The sequence below is a fragment of the Camelus dromedarius genome, chromosome 31 (assembly GCF_036321535.1).
Source record: "Camelus dromedarius isolate mCamDro1 chromosome 31, mCamDro1.pat, whole genome shotgun sequence".
In the NCBI taxonomy this organism is placed as follows: Eukaryota; Metazoa; Chordata; class Mammalia; order Artiodactyla; family Camelidae; genus Camelus; species Camelus dromedarius.
In genome coordinates, this window is record NC_087466.1 from 16,839,953 (window position 1) to 16,867,272 (window position 27,320).

Consider the following 27,320-nt stretch of genomic DNA (forward strand, 5'->3'; position numbering starts at 1 on the left):
AGCCCTTGCACATATGGAAAGGAGGGCAGAGACCTGAGCTATGAGCCTAGTTCAGGGTCCAACAACTGTCCCTGCCACAGGCTAATAATATTTGCATGAATAATACTGCACAAACAGTACTAATATGCCTAATATATTAAGGTAATGGCATTTGTTCTTTTGTCATGAGCCATTAATACTTATTAGTCATTCTTGTTATCATTATGCCTCGTGCAAGACATCTGCAAGGCTCTGCCCATATTTGAGCACTTGGCTTTTTGCAGTGGAAGACTGAGCGCCTGAGATAAAGGTTTGAGTTCCACTTTCTCCACTTGCTGCCTGTATGGATTCTCTGAATTCTTCCCTCATGAATAATAATTTTTTAAAAATAGAATAGTTAAATATAACAGAGAACATACTATTTATAATACAGCAATTTAAAGTCATGATTTTATTGCAGATTATAATTGCAGGATATTCATCACATAGTGCTAAGCAGGAAAAGCGGGTCACACAGCGTTATTTGTAACCGGATAGAGTAGTTTAAATAGGCAGTATATTCTCTGTGATTCCAAATACATAAAGTTCTAAATCAGGAAAAATTGAAGTGAGAGGAATTAAAATAATGGCTCCATTTAAAGGGTATGGTCTACAAGGAAATATGAGAAAGAGTTGTAAGTCCTGGAAATGTTCTATAACTCAATCTACCAAGTGGCAAACACAGATGTATTAATTAGGAAATTGTCACGAGGCTGTACAGTTAGGATTTAAATACTTTATATTGTATGTTAAAGAGAACATACCATCAATACTGTTCTGCACCTTGACTTTTTTTTCTTTTTCTTTTTGTTATACTACATAATCTGACTTGGAGATCTATCCATTATTAGCACATCTATCTACAGCATCTTCTTACTTTTTTCAATAGTAATTCCATTGTATGATGAGCTGTGATTTATTCAGCCACTCCTCTGTTGATAGATGTTTTGGCTACGAAGTTTTATTTTTGAATACAGCATAACTAATACCTGAAGTCAGAACTACATCAGATCAGCCTCACTGATTTGCTCAGCAAATGTATAGAGCACTCCCTATGTGACAGGCCCCAGATAAGATTCTGGAACTTCACTGGCAAACAACAGGTTAAGCTCCCTGCCTTCCCAGAAGCTTCCCAGGGAGACAGGCACAATGGTAATAACCATGAGTGTGATACTGCTGTGGTATAATAAAGATTATACTGTATCTGGTTTCTGTCCCTGGTTCCTGGCACAGAACTTCAGAAAACTTCGGAATTTCATGAGTGGTAGGAGTGTCTATGTTACACTAATGAGGTGACTCAAGATGGGCCCCTGGACAGCTTTAGAATGGTGGGTTGGTCACCAGAAAGACCCATCACATGACTGATTGGACTTTTCCACCTCCAGGGACTGGAGGGGTCTGGAGATTGAGTTCAGTTGTGTGACCAGTGATTTGCTCTATCAAGCCTAGGGCTGATGAAACCCCTCCAGGCACCTAGGCTCGTGGGAGCTTCCTGGTTGAACATACTGAGGTGCCTGGAATGTGACACACCCTGAGTCCATGGGAGAAGGCACAAAAGCTCTGTATTGCCCCTTAGGCTGCATCCTCTGTGTCTCTTCATTTGGCCTTTCCTGATCGCTATCATTTATAATAAAGCTGTAATTGTAAGTTTAGTGCTTTCCTGAGTCCTGTAGGTCATTCTAATGAGTTATCAAACCTGAGGGAGTCATGGGAAGCCCTGAATTTGTAGCCAATTGGTCAGAAATATGGTTGGTTTGGGGACTCTCAAAGTGTGGCTGGCAAATGACACGAGGGTAGTCTTGACGACTACTGAGATCTGCTTTTCACTCACAGCAATTAAGTTCTGACAACAAACATGTAAGAGTTTTTCCTCACCAACAACCAATCTTCCAACTCTTGGGTCTTCAGCTGCATATCCTACAGTCTAATTGAATTCTGACACTAACTTCCTGAGGAGTTGGCATCAGATCCCACAGATTAAAAGCTCAGTCCCGCAACACTGCTCCTCCTCCTCCCCCCACTTCAGATCCCAGCCATAAGTCCAGTTTGTCTCGGGGACTTCTGACCAACCAGCTATAAATTGAAGGTTCCCACAACTCCCTCCTCCTCTTTGATAACTGGCTCTAATGGCTCACAGAACTCCGGGAAACACTCTACTTACGTTTACTTGTTTATTAGGAAGGGTATTATAAAGAACACAGTTGAACAGCCGGATGAAGAGGTACATAGGGCAAGGTCTGAATGGTCCTGAGCACAGGAGCTTCTATCCCCGTGGAGTTGGAGTGTGCCACCCTCTTGACACACAGAAGCTCTCTGAACCCTACAGTTGAGGGGTTTTTATGGAGATTCCATTACACAGTGGCACGACTGATTCAATCAATGGCCATTAGTGATTAACGCAATCTTCAGCCCCCTCTCATCCTTGGGAGGTTGAGAGTGGGATGAGACCAAAAATTCCAACCCTCTAATCACGTGGCTGGTTCTTCTGGTAACCAGTTCCTGTCCTGAAGCTATCTAAGGACACAAAGAGTCACTTCATTAGTATAAACTCAGGTATGGTTTAAAGGAGGTTATAATGAATAACAAAAAACTCTTCTCACCCCTAACACACACGGAAGTTTCAAAGGTTTTAGATGCTCTTAGGCCAGGAACTAGGACAAAGACCAAACATTTCTTTCTTGCTGTATCACCATATCTCAGGGATTGAGCCCATAAACCTTTGGAGTCAGGTGCTAACTACAGAAGGTTAGAATCAGAATTGAGTAAGTGCACCCAGCTGAGGATGAAACAGAACACGTGCTTTAGTGGAGAAGCCCAGTTACAGCATAAGACCACACAACCCACGGTGAGACGCCACAAAGTCTTTGGGCCACAACAATTAATTAGGTGTAGTTTCTGCTTGCAAGGAATTCAGGTTGTTTGCAAACAGGTTTCTGAACTTGGAAACCGATTCTCCCATAGCAGCAGTGTTACAGTGGTGATTTCCACTCTCAGGCTGCCCCACAGGTTACTCAATGTGTACCAAAATGTCCCACAATCCTATGAACCAAACAGAATCATTTCAACAAAAATCCATTTTCACTAGATCAGCAAGAGTTGTAGGGTTTTTTTTTGTCTTATAATTAACAATCTTGTCTAATAAAGAAAGCATTATAAAAATCGGAATCCCTGAGAATATACCTCCTTTCCTCCCCACTCCCCTACCATATCCTGCAGCCACAGCCACAGAAAGGAAATCATTTTCCCCTCCTTAAAACTGCTATGCCTTTTGAGCAAGAAACTTTAAAGCCAACTTATATATAGGAATCCTCATGCTATGTAATGACAAGGATGACTATTACTGTTTTCAGGAATGAAAAACAGCAACAAATGGGCCCTGAAAAGGACACCAGTTAAATAAATTATACTTCAGTGGAGCTATACAAAAAGTAAAAAGAATTAAGTATGGAAATTAAGATACACAACACATATTGTTTTTATGAAGAAGAAAGTTGAAAAACCAAATGTGTTACCAGGACTCTATATTCATAAATACAATATTAATAAATAATATTAGTAATATTAAACTGTTTATCTAATGATGTGTTAGAATAGGCTTAGGAATAAACGGGAGGAATAATCCAGTCCCAATGGTAGCCTCTGAAATGTTGGGTTTACAAGGCCTTTCACCTTTGTCTTTTTTGGGGGAGGGAGGTGAGAATTTCACTTCTTACAAGTAGGTTATTTTTGTAAGCAGAAAAAAAAAATTCCTATTTCTCCCTCTGCTTCTGAGCTGACCTGCACACAGTATATTGATGAGAGAATCATAAGACAGATTTTTTTAACTTGCTGACTGCTTTGTATGCCTTCATGGTTGAATGATCTATAACATAATGTATTTTTTCTTTTTTACCTTATCTTTTCAATTTTATTGAAGCATAATTTACAAACAAAGCAGCCATCTTTAAGTGCACAGGACAGTTTTGACATGTGTAACTATGACTACAATTGTAGATGGTTTCGACCACCCCTTAGCCAGCCCCTGGCAGCCCACATCATGCTTCTATTACTGCAGAGTGAAATTTCATGTAAGTGGGACCATACAGTATGCTCACTTCTGCATCAGGTTTCTTTCAGTCATCATGTTTCTGAGGTTCACCCGTTCCCTCGATCATATCAATAACCAATTCCCTTTTTTTACCTAGTAGTGTTCTGTTGTAAATGTCCATCAACAATTTGTGTTGATGGACATTAGACTTGATTCCACTTTGAGGCTAATATAAATAAAACTGCTATGAACGTCTGTACAAGCCTTTTGGGAGGACATAACGTTTTTATTTCTCTTGAGTTAATACTTATAACTGGAATTGCTGGATCACATGGTAAGTCTATGTTTTAATTTTACAGGAAACTGCCAAACTGTTTTCACAAAGTGATTGTACCATTTAACAGTCCCACCAGCAGTGTATGAGAGTTCCAGTTGTTCCACGTATGTGACCACTTGGTATAAATACATTTTGAAAGAACAAACAAAAGAATAGCACTCCTGTCTCCTGGGAGCAACTAACTTTCCTCCCTCTGAATTCAGAGTTCACAGTAGGAGACATCAGCCAGGGTAGCAAAGAATAAAGTAGAAATAATGACAAGCTCAAAGTTCACTTGACTCCCAGGGGTGCCTTATTTTTACTGGCTGGTACTCAGCAGCAGATTTAAAATTTACCAACATCTGATTTCTGATCAAATGAGGTAGGCAGGGCATGTTGATTACAACAGCAGCAGAAAGGATTTTAGGTAGGAATTGCTTCCCCATTTACTAGGAGAGAATCTATAAAAGAAGCTTAGATGCAGTTCCCCTTAGGCAGTGTTTCTCCAACTGTAGTTTAAGGAACAACTCCCTGCCTCCCACCCATTTGCACCAGAATCATCTGAGGGCTTGTTAAAAATTTAAATTGCTGGTTCCCGGACAACCCCCAATGTCTTATACCTGCAAACAAAATCCAGATTTGCTGAATCTGAGTGTTGGGGAGCATAGCCTGAACTTTTCCCTTATCGGCCCCCGCAGATTCAGCCTTGGATGGAGTGGAATTTTGATAAAGCCCTGGGGATAGGTGTTGCCTTGCTCTTCCCTGCTCTGCCAAATTCAGGTCCCAGCCAGGATGGGGGTGGGGGACCCCTCTCTTCTAGCCAAAGCTGTCGTTACCCAGTCTGAGAAATCAGGATGGACTTCCTCCTCCCCAACATTTCCCCGACGCCCCGGTTCACACACAGACACGCAGCCATCCTCTGCTCCCCTCAGCCTCCGCCCCGGCTCAAGGTTAGGGATTTTCCCTAACTGAATGCAGCTTCTCCTGTGTCTAGCCCACACCCGCTCTCTTCCTTCCTCCCAGCAGCTGTCTGGAGTCACATATTCCTGGCCTGGTGCCGCGCTCAGACTGGAACATAGAAGGCACTCAGTTCATACTTGCAGAATTACAACAAGGTGTTGCTGGTGGTGATTTCTGTTTTGTAGGATTTGATGGTTTTCTTTATGAGCTGCTTCATATGAAACACTAAAAGGTAGTTTTGTTTTTGTTTGGCCCAAACCAAATCTGTTTTCATTGAATTGGACTCCATTTTATTCTCAGGCATCTCGTTTGTCCTTCCCTCAGTTCTTATCCGGCTCCATCCATGTTTAGGTCCCTAGTCCCACCTGCCCCCATGCTTAATCTTTCTGGCATTTTTTTGGGTACAGCGAGGGGCAACTCTGGCCGTGAGCGAGTCCCTGGTTCCCTGGCCTCCCAGCCAACCTCCATCCCAAGTCCCAAATACATTCTCCCTCTCCACTCATCTTGAATGCCTCTGGAGGAAGGGACTAATAGTTTTGATTTAATTTGTATCGGGGTATATGACACACAATAAAGTACAGAAATCTTAAGTGTATCGTGCAATGAATCTTTCATAACAGCTTTCTTGAGATGTAATTCACACATCATCCAATCCACCCAATTAAAGTGTTTTAGTGATGTTTAGTATATTCAGAGAGTTGTGCAACCGTCACCACAATCTAATTTTTGAATATTTTTGCCACCCCAAAAAGACCCTTGAGCTCAGGAGTAGTCACTCTCTACTTTTCCTTTATCTCTACTCTGGGCCTGGGAACCAGTGTTCTGCTCTCTGTCTCCATGGGTTCTCCTATGCTGGACATTTATATGACTGGAATCAGACAATATGTACCTTTTGGAGACTGGCTTCTTTCCTTAGCATGATGCTTTTATTGTAGCATGGATCAGTACTTCATTTTTTTTCACTCCTGAATAACATTCTTTTGTAATGGATATACCACATTTTGTTTTTCCAGTCATCAGTCAATGGATGTTTGGGTTTGTGATGAGCTAAATCGTGTCCTTCAGAGATTCATATGTTGAGGTCCTAATTCCCAGCAGTTAAGAATGTGATTGCATTTGGAGACAGGGTCTTTAAAGAGGTAATGAATGAATTTATTAGGGTGGGTTCTAATTCAATATGACTGGTTTCCTTAGAACAAGAGGAAATTAGGTAAAGGGGGGAGGGTACAGCTCAGTGGTAGAGTGCGTGCTTAGCATGCACGAGGTCCTGGGTTCAATACCCAGCATTTCCATTAAAAATTAATTAATTAAAGTTACCCACCCCTGCCAAAAGAGGAAATTAGGACACAGACTCACAGAGAGGAGACTATGTGAGGATACAGGCAGAAGACAGCCATCTATAAGCCAATTAGAAAAGAGGCTTATAGAGAAAGAAACCGACCCTGATGACGCCTTGATCTCTGACTTCCAGCCTCCAGAATGGTGAGAAAATAAATATCTGTTGTTTCAGGCACCTAGTCTGTGTACTTTGTTATGGCAGCCCTAGCAAACTCATAAAGAGTTGTTTCCACTTTTCGACTGTGAATGAAGAATATTGCCTGTCATATCAGTAAACAAAGGGTGCTGCGGCCATCAAGTCATCAGCCACTACTGCCACAATGAGCCAGAGGGAACTCAGGATGGAGAAAAGCAGGCAACCCGGCCTCTGCCACCACCCTCAATGTGTAGCCTGAGGGGACTCGGGATAGTTCAGAACAGGATACTGGCCCTAGATAGCTAGGTGCAGATCAAAGGAATGATTTCAGTGAGCCCAGACTTTTGCACATTCCCATCCATAGAGAAGCACTAAATTCCTTACCTTGAGATATCTGGCTTTCTTTAATTAACAGTAATCTTTTGATGCTCCCACTACCTGGTCTTTGTTGCAAAAACCTCTATATATCCTGGCTTCTCCCCTGACTCTATGGAGCTGTCTTTCAGAGTGACCTGAGAGGCGTAACCTAGGCTTAAATCCTCAGAAATGTCTGCTGAATAAAACTAACTCTCAACTTTTAGGTGATGCATTTTTTAGTAGACAAGGTTTTTATGAATAATGCTGCTGTGAACACTCGTATACAGGTTTTTGTGTGGACATGTTCTATGTTGCTAGAAGAAATTCAACTAGGAAAGGAGTTTGCACAATTAGTTTTTACATACGTATACATGCATGTTACCACCAACCAGATCAAGAAATAGAATGTTTCCAGCACCAGTAGATTCGCTTAGGTTCCTTCCCTATTTGTCCCTATTCCCTATTCCTACAGGACAACCTGTCTTCTGACGTCTATCATTTAAGAACAAGTTTTGCAAACTCCCCACAAAAAATAAGTAATAATTATGTGAGGTGATAGAAGTGTTAGCTAAGGCGGCAATCATATCGCAATATATAAATGTATCAAATCAACATGTTGCACACCTTACATTTACGTAGATTTTATGTCAATTATATCTGAAATAAACAAATAAAAAATAAGTTTTACCTGTTCCTGAACATCATGTAAATAGAATAATACATTATATACTCTTCTGTGTCTCACTTATTTCATGCAATATTTTGGTTATTATATTCACTCATATTCTTTTTTTTCCATTTTTTAAAATTTATTTATTTCTAACTTTTTTTATTGAGTAATAGTCATTTTACAATGTTGTGTCAAATTCCAGTGTAGAGCACAATTTTTCAGTTATACATGAACATATATATATTCATTGTCACATTTTTTTTTTTTTTGCTGTGAGCTACCACAAGATCTTGTATATATTTCCCTGTGCTATACAGTATAATCTTGCTTATCTATTTTGCATTTTGAAATCCCAGTCTGTCCCTTCCCACCCTCCACCCCCTTGGCAACCACAAGTTTGTATTCTATGTCTATGAGTCTGTTTCTGTTTTGTATTTATGTTTTTTGTTTGTTTTGTTTTGTTTTTAGATTCCACATATGAGCAATCTCGTATGGTATTTTTCTTCCTCTTTCTGGCTTACTTCACTTAGAATGACATTCTCCAGGAACATCCATGTTGCTGCAAATGGCGTTATGTTGTCAGTTTTTATGGCTAAATAGTATTCCATTGTATAAATATACCACATCTTCTTTATCCAGTCATCTATTGATTTAGGCTGTTTCCATGTCTTGGCTATTGTAAATAGTGCTGCTATGAGCATTGGGGTGCAGGTGTCATTTTGAAGTAGGGTTCCTTCTGGATATATGCCCAGGAGTGGGATTCCTGGGTCATATGGTATATTCACTCATATTCTTGAGTATAGCCTTAGTTTGTTTATTTTCCTTTCCATATAGTATTCCAAATAAACTGTAAACAGGTGATAATTTATTAACCCATTCCACGATTGATGAACATTTGGTTTGTTTCTATTTTGGAATGAATACTCTTGTTCTTAGTTAGATATGACGTTCACTTCTGTTAGATGTACACCCAAAAGTGGAATTGCTGGGCTGGACTCTAGAGTATCCATCTATTTAGTTTTTGGTTATTAAAACTTTCAGCCATCCATATATTCATAAATATCTCCAGCTCTTATGAGTTGGTGATTTTCAAGTTCTTGCAGTTAGCCCTGGCTTATTTTTTTATTATTATTATTTTTTACCTAGCCTATTAATTTCCACCTGTGAGTTTTAGGTTCCAACTTCTTCTATTTCTCACCGACTCCAGGGGATGACTCAGGCACACACCCATTAGTTAGCCACCTGATGGTCACCCACAGGGGCTTAGACAATTGGTAAGCTGGGAGGGGGAAACAGGACCTCTGGCAGGGAGTAAAGGGGGAGGTAGCTATTAGGGAGTCAGTTCTGTGTCTGCCACAGGAAGGGCATTCATTCCATACACTCTCCCTGTGGATAGAGGTAGAACTTTTTGGCAGTCTTCAAAAAAATCCATTTTGTTTGGTATGTTGCACATAGTCACAAGTATATTCATCTATCACTGAAGGAATACTTGTGAAGCCACTGCTAGAAAACAGTTTCCTAATCCAGGTGTCAGGCCCTGAAATATGCTATATGTGGGTCCTCAGGCTCTGAGATGTTTACATTATTTTGTCAATTCTTTTTTCTTTCCTCTCTTTTTTTAAAAAATTGAAATACAGTCAGTTCACAACGTGTCAAATTCTGGTGTATAGCAGAATGTTTCAGCCATACATATACATACATAAAAAACGATGGTTAGAAGCCACGAAGCAGGTGGCAATGCCTTAACCGTGTGTGTGTGTGTGTGTGTGTGTGTGTGTGTGTGTGTGTGTGTGTGTGTGTGTGTGTGTTGTCAGGCCCAAGGCCCTCTTCCATTCTTGTCAAGGGGACCTTGACCTTGCTAACCTTCTCTCCTTTCATACAAGACTATTTTGTCAATTCTGAAGCAGGGGGCTAGGAAACTCAGCTGACTTCTAGGGGCTCATACATATTCATAAGGAGACTGGAGATTAGACCCGAGTTCCCAAAGCATGCTGGGAAATTTCTCAGCCCTCCTGGTTAGCAGGCAGAGTTCCTCTGCTTGCCAGCTTCCTCATCTCCCAGATGCTTGCGCAGAGTCCTTCTAGTTCCAAGGGAGGAGACTTCTTGGGGTCACTTGACTCATTGTCTGATTTTCTGGAAAAGCTCTCAGCTCTCTCTTACCACCAGCTGCGTAGAAAGTACTTCCCATTTCCCACCGGGGAAGAACCTTAATGCAGAAGCATTGTGTTTCAAATAGTTTGAGGGCTGGCGGAATAAGCATAGTTTGTCTGTCACATTAAACTGAGGCAGGTCTTCTAAGGCTGGGCTGACCTTTTTAAATGGGCGTGTCTGGCACCTAGCGCAGGGTGGCACCCAGTAGACACTCAATAAATGTTAAATAAAGGGAAGAATTATCTAGTATGATTTTTGCTTTATGTGCCCATTTCAGAAATCTTTGGCTACTCCATGGTCACAAAGACATTCTTCTATGTTTTCTTTTAGAAGCCTTTTTACATTTAGGTCTATGATCCATCTTGAATTAATATCTGTATATAGTGTAAGATAAGGGTAAAGTTTTTTTGTTTTTTGTTTTTGTTTTTTTTAAGAGATATCCTGTTGTTCCATTTACTGGGAGGAAAATTCTTTCTTCCACTGAATTGCACTTGGGCCTTTGTCATAAATCCAAGGATACGAAGGAGTCTACATCTGGACTCTGTTCTACTAATTTATTTGTCCATCTTAGGCCAATACTACATCATCTTAATGACTGTAGCTTTATGGTAAGTCTTGAATTCTGGTAACATAGTTCCTTTTACTCTGTTCCTCTCTTTTGAGATTTATCTTGGCTATTATAGGTCATTTGTATTTGCATATAAATTTTAGAATCAATCTGTGAATTTCTTAACTGGTTTTTAAGCTCTTATCTTTTATGCTTTATCTCACCAGAGAACTGATGACAGGGCAGCACTACTTCCTAGACTCTCCTTCATTCTAAATCAAGGACTGCCTTCTTGGCATCCAGCAGCCAAATGCAGCTGACAAGGCTCTCCCCAGAGTTCAGCAACTCAGAGGCTGTATAGAGAAAGTCCAGACTCAGAACACAGAATCCAGCCAGCTCTGCAGATTCCTTAGTTGTGGCCCCCAGCTTTGACCTGTCTTGAAAGGAGCCTGTAGATTGTCCTATGACTAGGCAGAAATGCATATGGAAATTTAATATATGATAAAGATGGCATTGTGTGCTTTGTGAAAAAGATGGATTATTCAATAAATAGGGCTCGGATAAACAAGAAAAGATAAAATTGGAACCTTACCTCATTATTCACACTGAAATTCCAAACAAATCAAAGATTTAAATGTTAAAAACAAAATCATAAAAATACTAGAATTCATAAAGTAATTTAAAAATAATATCAGAGTGGAGAAAGGCTGCAAACAACAAAACATTTCTTCATTACAAAAAAAACCCCCAAAAAACCCGTATCTCAAAAGTCATAAGGCAAACAATACACTGGAAAAAATATTTGAAATAACTATGGCATAAAGCCAATTTCCTTGATATAATATAGGGTGACTATATGAGGGGAGGGTATAGCTTAGTAGTAGAGTACATACTTAGCATGCATGAGGTCCTGGGTTCAATTCCCAGTACCTCCAATTTAAAAAACAATAATAATAAATAAATGAATAAACCTAATTCCTCCTGCCAAAAATATATACATAAAATGTGACTATAAATTAATAAGAAAACACTGACAACCTGAAAAAAATGACATTGATGAAAGATTGATAAAAGAAAATAAATTATAAATTGGTCTTGAACTGATTAAAATATGCCAAATATCATTCATAACCTGAGAAACAAGAATTCAAATTATACTAAGATATCATTTTTCACTACAAGATTGTCAAAGGTACAAAGATTTGAGAGCACACTGTGTTGGCAAGGGAAACTGGAATTTTCACATACTGGTTGTGAGAATGAAAATTGGTACAAACTTTGTGAGGTGAAATTTGGGAACATTTATCCAATATTAAGTAGAAAAAAGCAACTTTTCTATAAATAGTATGATAACGTGGAAATTTTAAAGGAAACAGAACTATCATTTCATATTATTGATGAATACATACATATGTAATAAAAATATTAAAATATGGAAGGATACTTGTCAACAGCGGAATACTGGTTATCTCTGGAGAGGCAGGTAGGTGGGAGATGAAATGTACATGCAGTATCAAGTCTGTACTTACAAAATGTTAATATTTGTTAGATCTCTGTGATATGTATATATGGTTATTATTCTCTTACAGATTTTGAAACATTTAATAATTTTTAAAATTAGGAAATATAGCTTATAGAGGGATATTATTAGGGTGATGGGAATGTTCTAAAATTAAACTATTATAATGACTGCATGACTTGGTAAATTGTACTAAAAATCGTTGCACTCAAAACAAGTGAATTCTGTGGTATGTAAATAACACAAGTAGAGTATTAAGATTATATACAGCTTAGAAAACTTTAACATTTGCTAGGTTTTATTTATTCATTTTCATTTATTTCTATTTTTAATTATTTAATATTTTATTTATAGTCAGTTTACAATATTGTGTCAATTTCTGGTGTACAGCATAATATTTCAGTCATATGTATACACACATATATTTGTTTTCATATTCTTTTTCATTATAGGTTATTATAAGATATTGAATATAATTTCCTATACTATACAGTATAAACTTGTAGGTTTTATTTTTAAAAAACAGTTAAAATGAGATCCATCCTGGGGAGGGTATAGCTCAAGCCGTAGAGCGCATGCATAGCATTCATGAGGTCCTGGGTTCAATCCTCTATACCTCCTCCAACAATAAATAAATCAATAAACCTAATTACCTCTCCCTGCCAAAAAAGAAAAAGAAAAGGGATCCATCCTTTTGGATTTGAAAGTGGCCTAGGCAATTCAGCGTTTGTATGCCACCTGGTGGACAGAATTGGAAGTGTTGGGGTCGACAATGGCCCTAAGACATAGTCTCTCTTTTTCAAATAAGGAAAAGGAGGGCCAGGATCACACCTCGAATCATTGGCAAAACCAAGACCATAACCCTGATTTCCCCAACTCTTAGCTCTTGGTTCTGTGGTTCTCTGCCTATATCTCTGTCTACCTTTATTCTGTGCCTACTTTGTGCTTTTGGCCTTCTTTATGCTAAGTATTGTGGGAGATTCCAAGATATTATGCCTACCAGGGGACATGTCAGACTTGGGTAAAATTCCTTCCTTGGTGTCTTGAAGTATCAGGAGGTGATTTCTCCAGTTTTAAGGGGAGGGAGTACTAATATTAATATTAAAGATAATAATAGTACACGGCTGTTGTTGAGTGATTTCTTTCTGCCTTTTTCTTTACATGGACATTTATTCCTCCCCTCAATCCTATGAGATAGGTTCTTTTGTTATCATAACTTTACAAATGCAGAAACTGAGACTCGGAGATGTTCAGTCACTTGCTTGGGATCACACAGCTGATAAATGTCGGAGCCAAGATTTGGACCCAAGTCTGTTTGATTTCAGAGCCAGAGTTACTGTTTATTCTATTGCCAAAAGTGCATGAAACCATGCAGGAACTGAACCATGAAAACTACAAAATATGTCACTTTTCTGCTCATTCTGTGGAGGATTAGGATTAGGATTAGGTATTAGATCAAGATGGAAAGGAAAAATACAGGAAGAAAAATCTCTGGCCATTCCTTTTCATTTGCTGCAAGAGAAACAGGGAAAAGGAAACAAAAACAAGGCCACTATTACGTTTTCAGACTTAGCTCTTTGTTGAGCTCTAAGCTCCTTTAAAGGCCAAGGACTGTCTACTTCACATGTGTATTTACAGAGCCCAGTGTCAGACCTAGATTGGAGTAGATGCTCAATGCATGATTAAAGGCTAAATTTTTCAATGATCTAAAGAGAGGGAGGAGCAGAAAGAACATTCATCAGCGTTAACATTCCTGGTTCTACCACCAATGAGTCAGATGACCCAGGACAAGAAGTCACTTCCTATTTCTGAACCATGGTTTCCTCATCTGCAAAACAAGAAGAATCAAGTAGATAGTCTGTGAAGACCCTTCCAGCCCAAGACATCCTACATTCTCTGAGCTTCTAGAAGCTCCATCCCACCTTTTTGTCCTTAATTGTGAGCCATTTTAAGGTTTTCTAAATTATAGCATTTTAGATTTAGGTGGTGTTGTAATAATATGAATTGCTAATATCTTATCAGATATTTATGAGACAGTTAATCAAGTTCTTCACATGTATTAATTTGCTTTAGCCTTACAGCCACCGTCTCAGTTAAGCACTATCATTCTTATTTTACAGATAAAGAAACTGAAGCACAGAGATTAAGTGACTTGCCCAAGATCACATGATTAGTAATTGGCAGTAGCCAGACCCAAACCCAGACAGTCTGGCGCAGACCCCAAGCTCTAAACCGTTGTGCTCTGCTGCCTGCCTAGGCTAGGACCTTAAAGAATCATTAAGTCCAAATACTTGTAGTCATCCCCCTGACATCAAGGGTCTTGCATAAAGTAGATGTTCACTAAGACACTGATGACCTGGCAGGAAAAGCATCAATATTTAAGGAGCTGCAAAAACAGATATTAATATCTGCATTTTATAGGTAAGAAAACATAAGGATTTTTAAAAATAATTTGCTTGCCCTTTTTTTTTTTTTTTTTTGCTTCACCATTTTTGAGTATCAGTGACAAGTCTGACCTAAAGGTATCAGACTCTGGCCATGCAGTCAAGCCTTGCTACCCTGGGAGGCAAGACCAGAATATCCTCTTTAAGGCAAGTGAACAAGGAAATCTTAGGAGCCCTGAGTCTCTGGTCTTCCCCACTACCAATCATTCAAGAAGATCACCTTGTAGGAGAAAGTCCACACCGTCACAGGCATGACACAGAATCCTTGGCTCCGTGACAAGCTAGACATTTTCCCTCCTAGAAAGGCCCGGGATCGTACAACAGCAAGGCTCGGTGCTGCAATGGAAGCCCAAGATTCCCCTCTGAAAGAATTCACTGAGCACTGTCTGGACTGGGGTTAGAAGCCGCTGAATGCCAAGCTTGCCGGGGCCTAACCTTGGAGTTCCTATTAAAAGTATAGGTTGAAACCCATGGGCTAAAAAATTGCTCCCAAATCCACAGTTAGAGCCCAATGCCCAGGAAGAGCTGGACTGCATTTATAGGATCCACTTTTCTGTAACACTTGTTCTATTGCCTTTCCAGGTTGACATGTCTGAGCATCACTCCCAGCCTGAATATTCCAACAGGGCAAAGACAGTATCAGTATGTTACCAGCAAAGGTTATTAACAATTCCTGAGAAATAAAAATAGAATCTGGCTGGGTAGTAAAGTCTAACCTTTCATTTCTCCTTTGTGCTGCTTAATCTAGTTTTGCTTGCTCATAGGGTACCCTGTGCTGAGGCCTTGCACTGGACCCGTCAGACCAGAGTTCCTCGTGGGGACCGGCTGCTCCGGACACCGCAGCTCGATGGGCTGTGTGCAAAAGTGGTGCACCTGGCGCTGAGGGCTGGAGCTCCAGCAGCACAGCTGCATCCACCCGTGAGATCTCTGCCCCCTTCCCCACTGCCGGGAACCCTGTAAGGCAGCCGCTCAAGCCTTTCAGGAAGAGCATGGACTCCAGAGTGTGAGCTCACATCTTCCCATTATTTGGTCAAAGAATAAAACTTTCCTTGGCTTCTGAACTGAACTCAGTCTTGTTCTATCGGCTCAAACCGAGAGAGGTGATTAGGAAGGTTTACTGAGTCTGACTGGCTTCCAACAAGGGGAAGAAAGTGTCAGGCTGATGAAAGGCAGGACATTTCTCTCATCCTGCAGATGGCTCCTTGGTCCCAAGGACATAGTCCTACAACAGGATGACTTACGTCCCACAGCTGCTGCATTAATTCCGAGGACATATCCCAGTATTTCTCTCTCTGTGCTCTTTCTTCCCTTGAAGTTTCTGTTTCAGGGCTGAGCTCCACGGGAGAAGAGAGCCAATAGTAGATGACTGGCAGCACCAGAATGAAGACCGTGAGGGCAGAGCCTTTCAGTAAAAGACCCCGCGGCCCTACCAGGGGCTGGACCTGTCTCCATCGGCTGCCTGGCTGATGGCTCCCCACTTGAGTGTTTCCCTTTTCTCTCTCTGAGGAATAAAAGCAGCTCTTTTTCTCACTTTATCCCTCTGCTTCTATTGAGAATTCTTTCTCAGTTGGCGAGCAAGGGGTCCACATTTGGAGGGGGGTCTTGCCCACCTGTTTGGTGGGCTTTCCAATTTGGGGGTCCCTCTATCCGCTAATGAAACAATATTGGGCAGGAGGACCCTTGTTAGGGCCTGGCTAGAAAGGATCGGTAAAAAGTATACCCCATAGCACTTTATAATAAATTTATGTTGCATAGCAATTACAATAATCACCTTCTTTTGTATCCTACTCTAGTGTTTACAAAACACTTTCACCTCTGTTAGTTCATGACAGCCTCAAAACAACTGTGTGACAAGTACAAAATGTTTATGGTGCCAATTTGACAGAAGAAACAGAGGTTCCAAGAAGTGAAGTAACCTGCCCAAGGATACACAGCAAGTTAGAAGCAGATCTGGGGCCAGGACTGAGGTCTTGATTCCCAGTGCCAAGGCCTTCCTATAATGTCACTCCTCTTAAGGACAGCTGCCAATCATAATTAAGTTGTCTGTCCTCTGTCTCCCCATGCTTTCCAGTCCCTAAGTTATTAATAAATTTATCATCTTTTTTAAATTCTTTTTTTTGTTTGTGGGGGGAGATAATCAGGTTTATGTATTTATTATTATAATTTTTTAAATGGAGGTTCTGGGGATTGAACCCAAGACTTCTTGCATACTAAGCATGTACTCTACCACTGAGCTGTGCCCTACTTCCGTGATTTTGTCTTCTACACAGTGATCAAATGTATTCACTTTTCTCCATCATCATTGCTGCCACTTTATTCCAGGAATTTTTATCTATGGCCTGAATCTTTCTAACAGTGACCTGTCACCAGCATTCTGGTCCCCTCCAACACACACAGCAGTCAGGGTGATCTATAGCCTTGCTATTCAAAGCACCACCAGCATCACTTGGGAGACTGCTGGAAACGTGATGTCCCAAGCTCCACCACAGGCCTACTGAATCAGAATCTGAATTTTAATAAGGCCCCAAATGACTCATGTAACTTTGACCTGTGCATGAAAAAGTTTGAGAATCAGTGAGAGGAGAAACCAGAGACAGGAAGAAAATATTTGCAAAAGATATACAGTTGGCCCTCTGTATCCATGGGTTTCTCTTCCCTGAATTCAATCAACTGCAGATCAAAAATATTCGAAAAAAAATTCCAAAAAGTAAAACTTGAAGTGGCCACACTAGCAACAATTTACATAGCATCCACATTGTATATGGTATTATAAGTAATCTAGAGATAATTTATAGTAAATGGGAGGATATGTGTAGGTTATATAAAATACTATACTATTTTATATAAGGGAGACTTGAGCATCCATAGATTTTGGTATCCAATGGGGTCCTGGAACCAATTCCCTGTGGATACCAAGGGAAGACTGTATCTGGTAAAAGACTTATTCAAACGTAAAAAGGACTCTTAAAACTCAGCAATAAGAAAACAAACAACCTGATTAATAAAATGAGGAAAAGACCTGAACAGACATGTTACCAAAGAAGACATACAGTTGGAAAAGATGCTCATATGTCATTAAGGAAGTGCAAATTATAGCAACAGTAAAAACCGCTTCACGCCTATTAGAATGGCCAACATCCAAAACTGACAACGCCAAATGCTGACAAGGATATGGAGCAACAAGAACTTTCCTTCATCGCTGATAGGAATGTGAAATGGTACAGTCCCTTTGGAAGACAGGGTGGTTGGCAGTTTCATACAAAATCAAACATACTTTTACAGTACAATCCAGGAGTGATGTTCCTTGGCGTTCACCCAAATGAGCTGAAAACAGTTCACAAAAAACTTGCACACAGATGGCTATAGCAGCTTTATTCATAATTGCCAAAACTTGCAATCAACCAAGACATCCTTCAGTAGTTGAATGAATACACTGAGGTGTGCCCGGAAACTGGAATATTATTCAGCACTAAAAAGAAAGGAGCTATGAAGCTATAAAAAGGCAATGAGAAACCTTAAATACATATGATTAGGTGAAAGAAACCAAATTGAAAAGTCTACATATAGAAGGATTCCACATATATGACATTCTGGAAAAGCCAAAACTGTGGACACAGTATAAAGATCTGTGGTTTCCACAGTTTAGTGGGGAAGGAGGGATGAACTGGAGGAGCACAGAGGAATTTTAGGGCATTGAAACTATCCTTTATAATATTGTATCGGTGGATATTTGTCATTATACTTTTCTCCAAACCCATAGAATGTACATCACCGAGTGAAATGTACAACCCTAATGTGAAATATGGACTTAATTTGAATATGATATGTTGATGTAGGTTTATCAGTTATAACAAATGTACTGTCTGAGTACAGGACGTTGGTTGTGGGGAAGGTGGTGCATGTGAGGCGAGGCAGGAGTTAGGACGCCCCCTCACGGAGCCGGGGAGCTCTCTAGCTGCGTGCCTCACTGCATACACACCATACACCCGTGTTCCTCACTGTTCTTGACCCAGCAGAGCAAATCTGCCACCACATAGGACAAGAATGATGGGCTTACTCCCCTGTTCTAAGTCAAGAAAATGGTAACCACCATTTAATGAACACCTACTGTATGCCAAGTGTTTTCCCATGATGTCAGCTCTAATGTATACAAGAAGGGTGAGCGTTTGGCTCCTATGGGGGTCATCTCATTTGTTACCTGCAATGACTCAGGCCTGCCAAGGGTACCTCCCAGGGAGCAGGTAAGGACAGGCCCAGAGCCAGGTGACTATTTTAGCCTTAGGCTCTGAAGACAAGAGGTAGGAATAAGAAAACAGAAAGGCCAATTCATGCAACTTGAATGACAAATAGGCTTTCAGGGTGGAGGGAAACATATTCTACCCAGAACAGTGACTGAAGGATCTAGAGGCCTCTGTTAGGTAGGTCTGTATGCTCTGGCCTGCCACATTCAGTGAACGGGGTGCTGAGCCTGGCAGCATTCCTCTGGGGCCCGGCCAACAAAGGTAACCCAAGAACATAGCTGAGTAACCACAGTCCTGGCCTGCAGCCTCCTATGTGCCCCCCTTGCTGTATTTTTCCATTCTCGGAAATTCTTAAAACTCAGGTAACTCGCCAGCTGTTTCATTTGTGCCAAAGATGAACCCCAGGTCTTCTGTCTCCTCTCCCTTTTCCAAGCCAGACCTCAGCCCTGTCCTACGTGGCCACATAGTGGGCCTGGGGTCAGCTTACCAGAGGCTCCTGACCTTCATTCTTGCTGCTTAGCATGATTTGGGGAGCATGGCATTCTCCCTGGGATAGGGTTGCCAGATTTAGCAAATAAAAATACAGGGCACCTGTACACCTGAAACTAATATAATATTGTAACGCAACTATACTGCAATTAAAAAAATATAGGACACCTGGTTAAATGTGAATTTCAGATAAACAGTGAATATTCTTTTAGTGTAAACCCAAATACTGCATTGTATTTTACCTGACAGCTCTACCCTGGGAGTATTTAAATGCCTTCCATTATTCTAGAGCAAGGGTTGGCAATTTTTTTTTTTTTTTTTTGTAAAGGGCTAAAGGGTAAATATTTCACCCTTCTGGGTCATATGCTTTCTGTTGCAACTACTCAATTCTGCTGTTGTAGCACCAAAGCGGATACAGACGATGCAAACATGAGTGGGCATAGCTGTGTTCTATAAAATTTTATTAGGGATACTAACCTTTGAACTTTATATAACTTTCACATGTTGCGAAGTAGTCTTCTTTTGATTACTTTCCCCTAACCATTTAAAAATGTAAAAACCATTCCTGGCTCACGGACTGGACAAAAACAGTAGTAAGCTAGGTTTGGCTTATGGGACATAATTCGCCCACTTCTGGCCTAAAGCAGAAGAATGAAACTTTTGTCTGAATCCAAACCACAAGAGATTAGTAAAGATACAGATTGCTGCTAAAAAAAAAAAAAAAAAAAAAAAAAAAAAAAGATACAGATTGCTGGGCCCTGCTCCCAGAGTGTTTGATCCCAGTACGTCTGGGGTAGTGACTAAGAACCTGCATTTCTAACAAGTTCCCAAGTGATGCTGATGCTGCTGGTTGGAGATCACACTTTGAGAACCACTGACCTAGGGGAGCACTTCCACCTGATGGCAAGCTCTCTCTCTGGGGTTATTTTAAAACCTCCTCAGCCTTAGGAATGATTTTCCATGAGGATCATAGGTTATGCTTTCATTGGAGGGACCCCTCCCCATCCCCACTCTCAATAGAATTTCTCTGTGCACTTGCTTCCAGAATTTTCTCTTTTAGCTAGCCTCAGGACAGAGTTGGGATGAGAGTTTCTAGTGTACTTGGTTTTTTAAAACAAAGTAGCACCACCTCATTAATAAAAATGATTCATTTACACATTTGTTATTTTGGAATAATTTTAGATTAACAGAAAAGCAGAAAAAGGGATAGAGAAAGTTTTCATATACTCCTCAACTAGTTTTCCTCAATGTTGACATCTTATATTACCATGGTGCTTTCGTCAAAATAAGAAACCAACGTTAGCACAATACTGCTAAGTAAACTCTAGACTTTTTTTGAATTTCCACTGATTTTCTGTCCTTTTTTCTGTCCCAGGATCCCAACCATGATATCACATTACATTTACTTGTCATGTCTCCTTGGGCATCTCTGGTCTGTAACAGTTTCTCATTGTTTATTTTTCATCACCTTGACAGTTTTGAAGAGTACTGGTCAGGCATTTCATAGAATGTCACTCAATTTGATTTGTTTGATGTTTCCCTTACGACTAGTCTGGGTTTATGGGTTTTCCAGAAAAAAATATTACAGAAGTGAAGTTCCCTGCTCATTACCTCAAATTGGAGTACGTGAGATCAATATGGATTTTCACTGGTAATATTAACTCTGATCCCCTAGTTAAGGCAGTGCTTATCAGGTTTCTCAGCTGTGAAGTTATTATTTTTCCCTTTCTATACTCAGCTCTTTGGAAATTGGTCAATAATTAGAACCCACACTCAAGAGGGAAGGAGAAAGTTAAGCTTCACCTTCTGGAGGGGGGAAATTTATACGTATTGCTTGGAATTCTGTAAGGAGAATGTGTCTCCTCTCCCCCATTTATTTATTCAATAATTTATATCAGTGTGGGCTTTTGTATTTTTACGTATTTTATACTTTAGGTTAGAATTCTGTTATTTATTTTGTTGCTCAAATTGTTCTAGTTTGGGCCACTGGGAGCACTTTCACGTTGGCTCCTGTATCACTTTGACCTGCCCCACTCCAGCCTTTTATATTTTGAGCCCTTCCCTTCTTTCTGGCCATACAAGATGCTCCAAGATTATCTGGTATATTACTGGCCCCAGTCCTAGAATCAGCCATTTCCCCAAGGCACCCTGTTTTGTTTCACTGGAGAGTGGTATTAGAAACCAAGATCTGGGTGTCAGGTGTGCTCGTTGCTACTTAAAAATTTTTTTTAAATATATAAACAACTCAGAAAGTAAGGAAAAGTTTAAAAAAAGAAGTAAATAGGCCCCTAAATTCCATCATTAAGAGATGAAGAAGCTTGACGTTTGTAAATATCCTTTTAGAACTCTCTCTCTCAACACATGACACCTGTCTTTTTTAGCTAGGTAGCTATCCATAAAAATAATTTTTTTCAAGCCATACATACTCTTTTATAACATGCTTTATAAACTCAATATGTTATAGACATCTTTCCACATCTGTAAATGAGGCCCTACTTCATTAATTTTAATGGCTGCCTTTTTTCCTTCTTATGGTTTATCATAATTTATTTCACCTGCCCCTCTTGATGGATCGTTAGGACCTGAGGATTGTTAGGAAACAATCTCTATTTTATATTTTTCTGCACTCTGCTGATTATCTCTTTGGAATAAAAGGATTTTATTCTGGCTCAAAAGGCTTGACATTGTTTACCTTTTTTGAGTGTGCACTATTTTTGTAAACATAAAATTTTAAACCTTTAAAAAATTTAAAATGTAATGATGCTTATTGTAAACAAATCAACCGGTGCAGCTATGTATGAAGCAAAAGAAGAAAACATCTGCCCTCCTAAAAGGTAACCACTGTAGCATTTTTGGTATTAATTGCTGAGAGTGTGGATTTGGGAGTCAGACCACTGCAAATTTCACCACAGACTACTGCGTGATCTTGGGCAAATGACCTAACATGTCTATGCTTCAAATTTCTCATTTTAAAATGAGAATCACAATAGAACCTATTCGACCAGTTTGTGAGAATGAAATGAGATGAGGTATGTAAAAGAGCTTAGCACAGTTTCTAGCACATAGTAAGTGCTCAGAAAACACACACTTATTGTTACTATTATCATTAGAGTTTTCTTTTGCTGGGTATGTATATTTAAAATTAGAATAGCAACTTCTAACTTGCTCTTGTGATAGATTCTAAAAACGTTTGATCTAGATCCCTTAATTAGTACTTTTCCAAAGAGTGGTCCTTTGATTGAATCAGAACCTCTAGGGGCAGAATCCAGGAAACTCATGTTTATCAAGTTTCCCAGGGGATTCGAATTTCCACTAAAGTTGGAGAATCATTTTCTTATATCCTAAAAGGCCCAGAAAGGGAGAGAGATGGAACATCAGCAGAAGGGGGTCAACCCCAGCTGGTCAAGGCTGACACATGGGATACCTACTGGGCCTGACACAGCGTAGTGGAAGGCTTGACTCTGGTTCTGTACTAGAAGGACCTGAGTTTGAATCACAGTGACTAGTGTGCCCTTATGTCATGACCCCACTGAGCCTGGTACACCTGCCTGGCTCATCTGCCTGGCTCCCTTCCTCTTCCACTTTAAGTCTTTGACAATTGTCACTTTTTCAGCTAGGCTTTCCCTGATCATACTATATAAAACTGCCCTCCTCTTCCACCCCTAGTCCCTATTCTACTTTCCTCAGTTTCATTTATCATCATCTAATATACTATTTATTTTACTTATTTGACTGTCTCCTCCACTACAAGAAAGCCTCCATGAAAGCTTTGTCTATTTATTGATGTATCCTTGTGCCTAAAACAGAGGTGACATGTAATAAGCACTCAATAACTGTATGTTGTATGAATAAACCAACTAATAAAAAGAGAAGATAATACCTAGGGAGATCCTAGGGCTGTTATGAGTATTAATAAGATAATACATCTACAGCTTAGGACAGTGTCTAGGCTCATACTGATCGAATTACTTTTCTCCTCCAGTTTTACTGAGGTATAATTGACAAATAAATTGACCATATTATTATAAATCTAGGATGCTCCTTAGTTGCCTGAGCACAGGGAGAGGGGGTGATGGAATCTCGAACTTTTCTGGCAGATTTCTACTGTTGATAAGCATCCCTTTCCTCTACTGTCCCCTAGGTCACCCTCCCAGAGGAGTTCCTGGTTCCTCAACAATTAACCAAAGACAAGTCCAACTGGTCCTTCTGCACAGAGGAGAAACAGGATAAGCAGGAGCAGTCGAGCGCTTTGACCAAGAGGTTCTCCCCTCCTTTCCTCACTCCCCAGTAGGTGACTCGGAAGGGATTTTAATAGCAACGCCCGTTTCTGCAAGCTAAGTTGATTCCACTGGCAAAGAGGAGGAAAGGTTTCCACTGAAGTGGCAATTGGGAGTCGGGGTGCGGCAGGGGGTGTCGTCCCTTTCCGCGCAGGAGAGTTCTGTCGCAGCTCCGCGACTATCGCGATAGACAAGCGAGACCGGCGCTGGCCCTTTAACAGCCCCTTTCCGGGGGCCTGCCCCGCGCGTGCGCACTGCGGTTCTGCGCTTGTCATCATGGCGACGCGGGGCCATGTGCAGGACCCTAACGACAGGCGCCTCCGGCCCATTTACGGTGAGTGCCTGGGGCCAGTCTGGTCGCCAGCCGGCTGCTCCGAGGGTTGCCGAGGCCGGGGCGAAGGCCCAGGAGGAGCGCTGAGGGGCCAAGAGCCGGGTTGGCGGGCACGGGGGGCGGGCCGCGCGGGCCTCTAGGCCGCAGCCACGGGCCTCGCGTAGGCGCCGGCCGGCCCCTCCTGACCCCTGAGGTGGCAGCGGCGCGGTCAGGGCAGCGGCAGGTCGGTAGAGCTGGCTCGACAGGCAGCCCGTGTGAGACACTAACTCTAGCAGAGACCTGCGCTGCCCGCAGCCTGCGTTGTTGGGGCCACACCAAGGGAGATCCAAGGTCTGCCCGCAGGTGGAAGCTGGCTCCGGCAAGGGGTTGGGACGCCCTACTTGGGGGAAAATTCCCCACTAAAGACTTTTTACTTATGGGAAAGGGGTCTAAAGTGTTGTCTGACTAACTGTGCTCGGTGCACGTGGAGAAATAGAGGTCCAGAGCGGGGAAGGGGCTGACGCAAGGTCACCCAGATCGAGTCAGGAGCAGGCCCGGATTTGAGGCTCATTCCAGAGCTCTTGGTGGTGGAACAGCTGCTCTGGGCACACGTGGGAGGCGTGGGGGTTGGGGGGGGGTGTCTTGGGACCAAAATAGCGGTAAATAGACTGTAATATGTAATAAATCGTGTCGAGGGGCAGGCAGGGCTTTTCCTTTCTGCAGCTTCTCTGGTTTTCCCTGCAGTTTGCCTTACGCGTGCCAAGTGGATCCCGCTCCGTAACGCTTATCTCAACCTGCAGGCTTTAAGACCTTGACGTCATTCTGCGACCCAGGTTGTGAAAAGTCACATATTTGGGTCAGGGGGAAACACCTCTTCAATAATAGAGCAGTTCTGTAATTGGATAGTGGTCCCTTTTGTATTTCCTTTTCTCTTAGATGGTTGTATGGTCTTGGACTATCTCAATTCCTGATAAGGAAGGCTTCAAGGTCAGTGGTTTTCGCAAAATTAGACCTCGTGTTTATAGTGTGGATACTGCTAAATGGAGGCATCTCTGCGTGGCTGAGATGATTTAACTTTTTTTTTTTTTTTTTAAAGAGGGTGACTTTATGTTTCTGGTACAACTGGTCCTGCTTTTTGTAATTTGTGTGATGCTTTAGTCTCATATCTCACTTGATTCTAGCAACAAGGTTGTGAGGTGGGCAGTAATAATAGTAGCTAATGTGTATAGACTGCTAATTATGTCAGTCACTGTCCTTGGCCCTTTATATTTATTATTATTTAATCTTCACACATTTTCCTGAGGTGGATAGTTTTCCCCAGTCCTATCTTCCTCCCTTCTTGCCATTTCTTTCCACAGGTGAGGAAACTGGGGCTTTACTGATGTTGTGTAATTTCTCTAAGGTCACTCAGCTAACATGGAGTTAGGATCTGAACCCCTGTAGACTGTCCCAGGCCTACTCTTTTAACCACTGTGCTAGATATCACTTCCCTTTGAGCTGAAGACACTGACTTGCCAAAGGTCACATAGGTGGTGAGTGGTTGATTTCCATTTTCCCAGGACTTCATATTCTTATGCCCCCCAGTGTATATTTTCAAAGGGCAGAGATAAAATATACAAGGGTGACTGAGGGTAATAACTGAATCCAGGGTTCACAATTTGTGTCTCATTACAGCTCTCTGCAGCACTTGCCTGCAGACTTTTTTTCTTTTTTTTTTCTTTTTTTTCTTTTTTAACTAAAAAGTTTTAATACTTTTAAGAATAATTGGATTTCTGAAATTGTTTTCGAGGACCAAAGAAAAATGCCTTTGGTGTCCCATAGTTCAAGAATTAATAATGTTTTGAATTACTTAATTAAAAAAAATAGTCCATTTCACATTGCTAAACATCAGAATATGTTAGCCAGAAGTGACAGGTCATATTCTCAAAACTGAAGCTTGAATTATGTAACTTTTGTTATAGTTACATGGGAAGAAGATTAGAAGAGACTTTGTTAGGAATTCCAAGGCGATTAATGTAAACTGGCAGGAATAGGAGAAGAAAGACTGTCCTTGACTTCAACAATTTTGACTTTTGACCTCTAGACTTTGGGACATCCTCTGCTTTTGTGTTTCAGTACATTAGTACCCCTAACCCACTATTGTTACTTGAATTTAGACATCATTAGCTGACAAATGAACAAGCTCATGCATGGTGGTGCTTGCCCACCAGCCAAAAGTTCAACAACACTCAGCATTGATCAAGGGCTTATTTGTGTGCTAACTGTCCTACTAGGTAGGTAAGATTATTGTGACCATAATAGTAAACTGAAGGCCCGAGATTTAACTTGCTCCGAGTTGCAGCTAGTAAATTGTGGAGCTGGGATCTGAACACAAGCATTCTCGCTGGAGAGCTCAGCCCTTCACTGAGTATGGATTCAGCAGCATCACTATCTTTGTACAGCATTATTTGTGCTGCGAAGATTTAAGATTTTACAGCTGTTGGAAACTTTGCCCATAACCTCAGCTCTTGCTGATATTGTTGAAGTGGACAGGGTGATTAATTGTGAAATTGTGGTGCGTTGAAACTATTTTTGGTGTCTAAGTATGGAGTAGTTGATTAGTTGAACATCTTCAGAGTACATCTCCTTACTCATAAATTGCTAAGTTTGGATATTGTATTTTTGGGTTTTGAAAACCACCCTGACTTTCCTAGAACACCTACCTTACTATTCATTCTTCTTTTGGGAAAATTATTCTCTTGTGATTCTGAACAGATTTTGTATTCTCACCTGACTTGGTAAACCCTAGTGCTTTCTTTACCATTATTATTAATTTAAAATATTTTTAGTGGTTAGGGAGAGGGTAGGGGTAGAAGTGATGGTCAAGTATGGCACATAATAAATTTTTATAGGATATAGGAATTGCAAAATAAAAATAGAGAAGTTTCAAAGAAAAAATATTCCCATGGTCTTTGGAATACACACAAACATACGCGTTTGCTTTTATGCCACAAGATCCTTTGTTCCAATTTGTTTTAGTGACTTGCAGTCTTGCTCTAGCCTGGATCATGTGTAACGTGTTTCCCAGTTATGTTTCCTGAATGATAATCCCTTCTTTGGTGAGTTAGGACATTTCCCTTCTATGCCTGGCCAAACTCCAGGTAATTTTTCTGTTATAGTTCATTATTAAAACTTCTCAACTATTCAATCGAGTGTAGTATGTATTCTCTGAGCCTTCTGTTGGACAGTGTTAGCTCAGCGAGTCTTGTCCTGTTTCACCCCAGGAGTGGTAGGGTGTCTCACTGAGTGAAGATTATCTTGCCTTTCTGTAGAAAAGTCACTTGGCACAACCTAATTTCTTCTGTTCTGAAATGATGGCCATTTAAAAAGCTCTGACTTAGACTTTTAAATTCTAAAAACATTTTGAACGTAAAAAGAAAATGTTAATGCACAGAAATTCTCGGATGAGTACTAGAGGGTAGTGGGAGAAGGTAAGATTAAGAGACAGTCTTTTCATGTTATACTTGTATGAACTGTTGGA

General features: G+C 40.7%; 1 protein-coding gene and 1 pseudogene across 4 annotated transcripts in view; one reads left to right on the top strand and one right to left on the bottom strand.

The window, feature by feature from the left end:
* Window positions 1-9,523: 9,523 nt before the first annotated feature.
* Window positions 9,524-9,707, bottom strand: LOC116150090 (U6atac minor spliceosomal RNA; annotated as a pseudogene).
* A 14,036-nt stretch (window positions 9,708-23,743) lies between these two features.
* The window catches only part of NAA25 (N-alpha-acetyltransferase 25, NatB auxiliary subunit), a 60,745-nt gene continuing 57,168 nt past the window's right edge, over window positions 23,744-27,320 (top strand). For 2 of the 4 annotated variants that reach the window (XM_031442734.2, XM_031442733.2), the window contains exon 1: window positions 23,761-23,824. In XM_031442734.2, coding sequence (XP_031298594.1) covers window positions 23,767-23,824 — 58 coding nt within the window. In that variant the 5' untranslated portion in view covers window positions 23,761-23,766. Of the gene's footprint in view, window positions 23,825-27,320 lie in introns of all 4 variants that reach the window. The other 2 variants (XM_031442732.2, XR_010378592.1) reach the window with 2 other exon arrangements.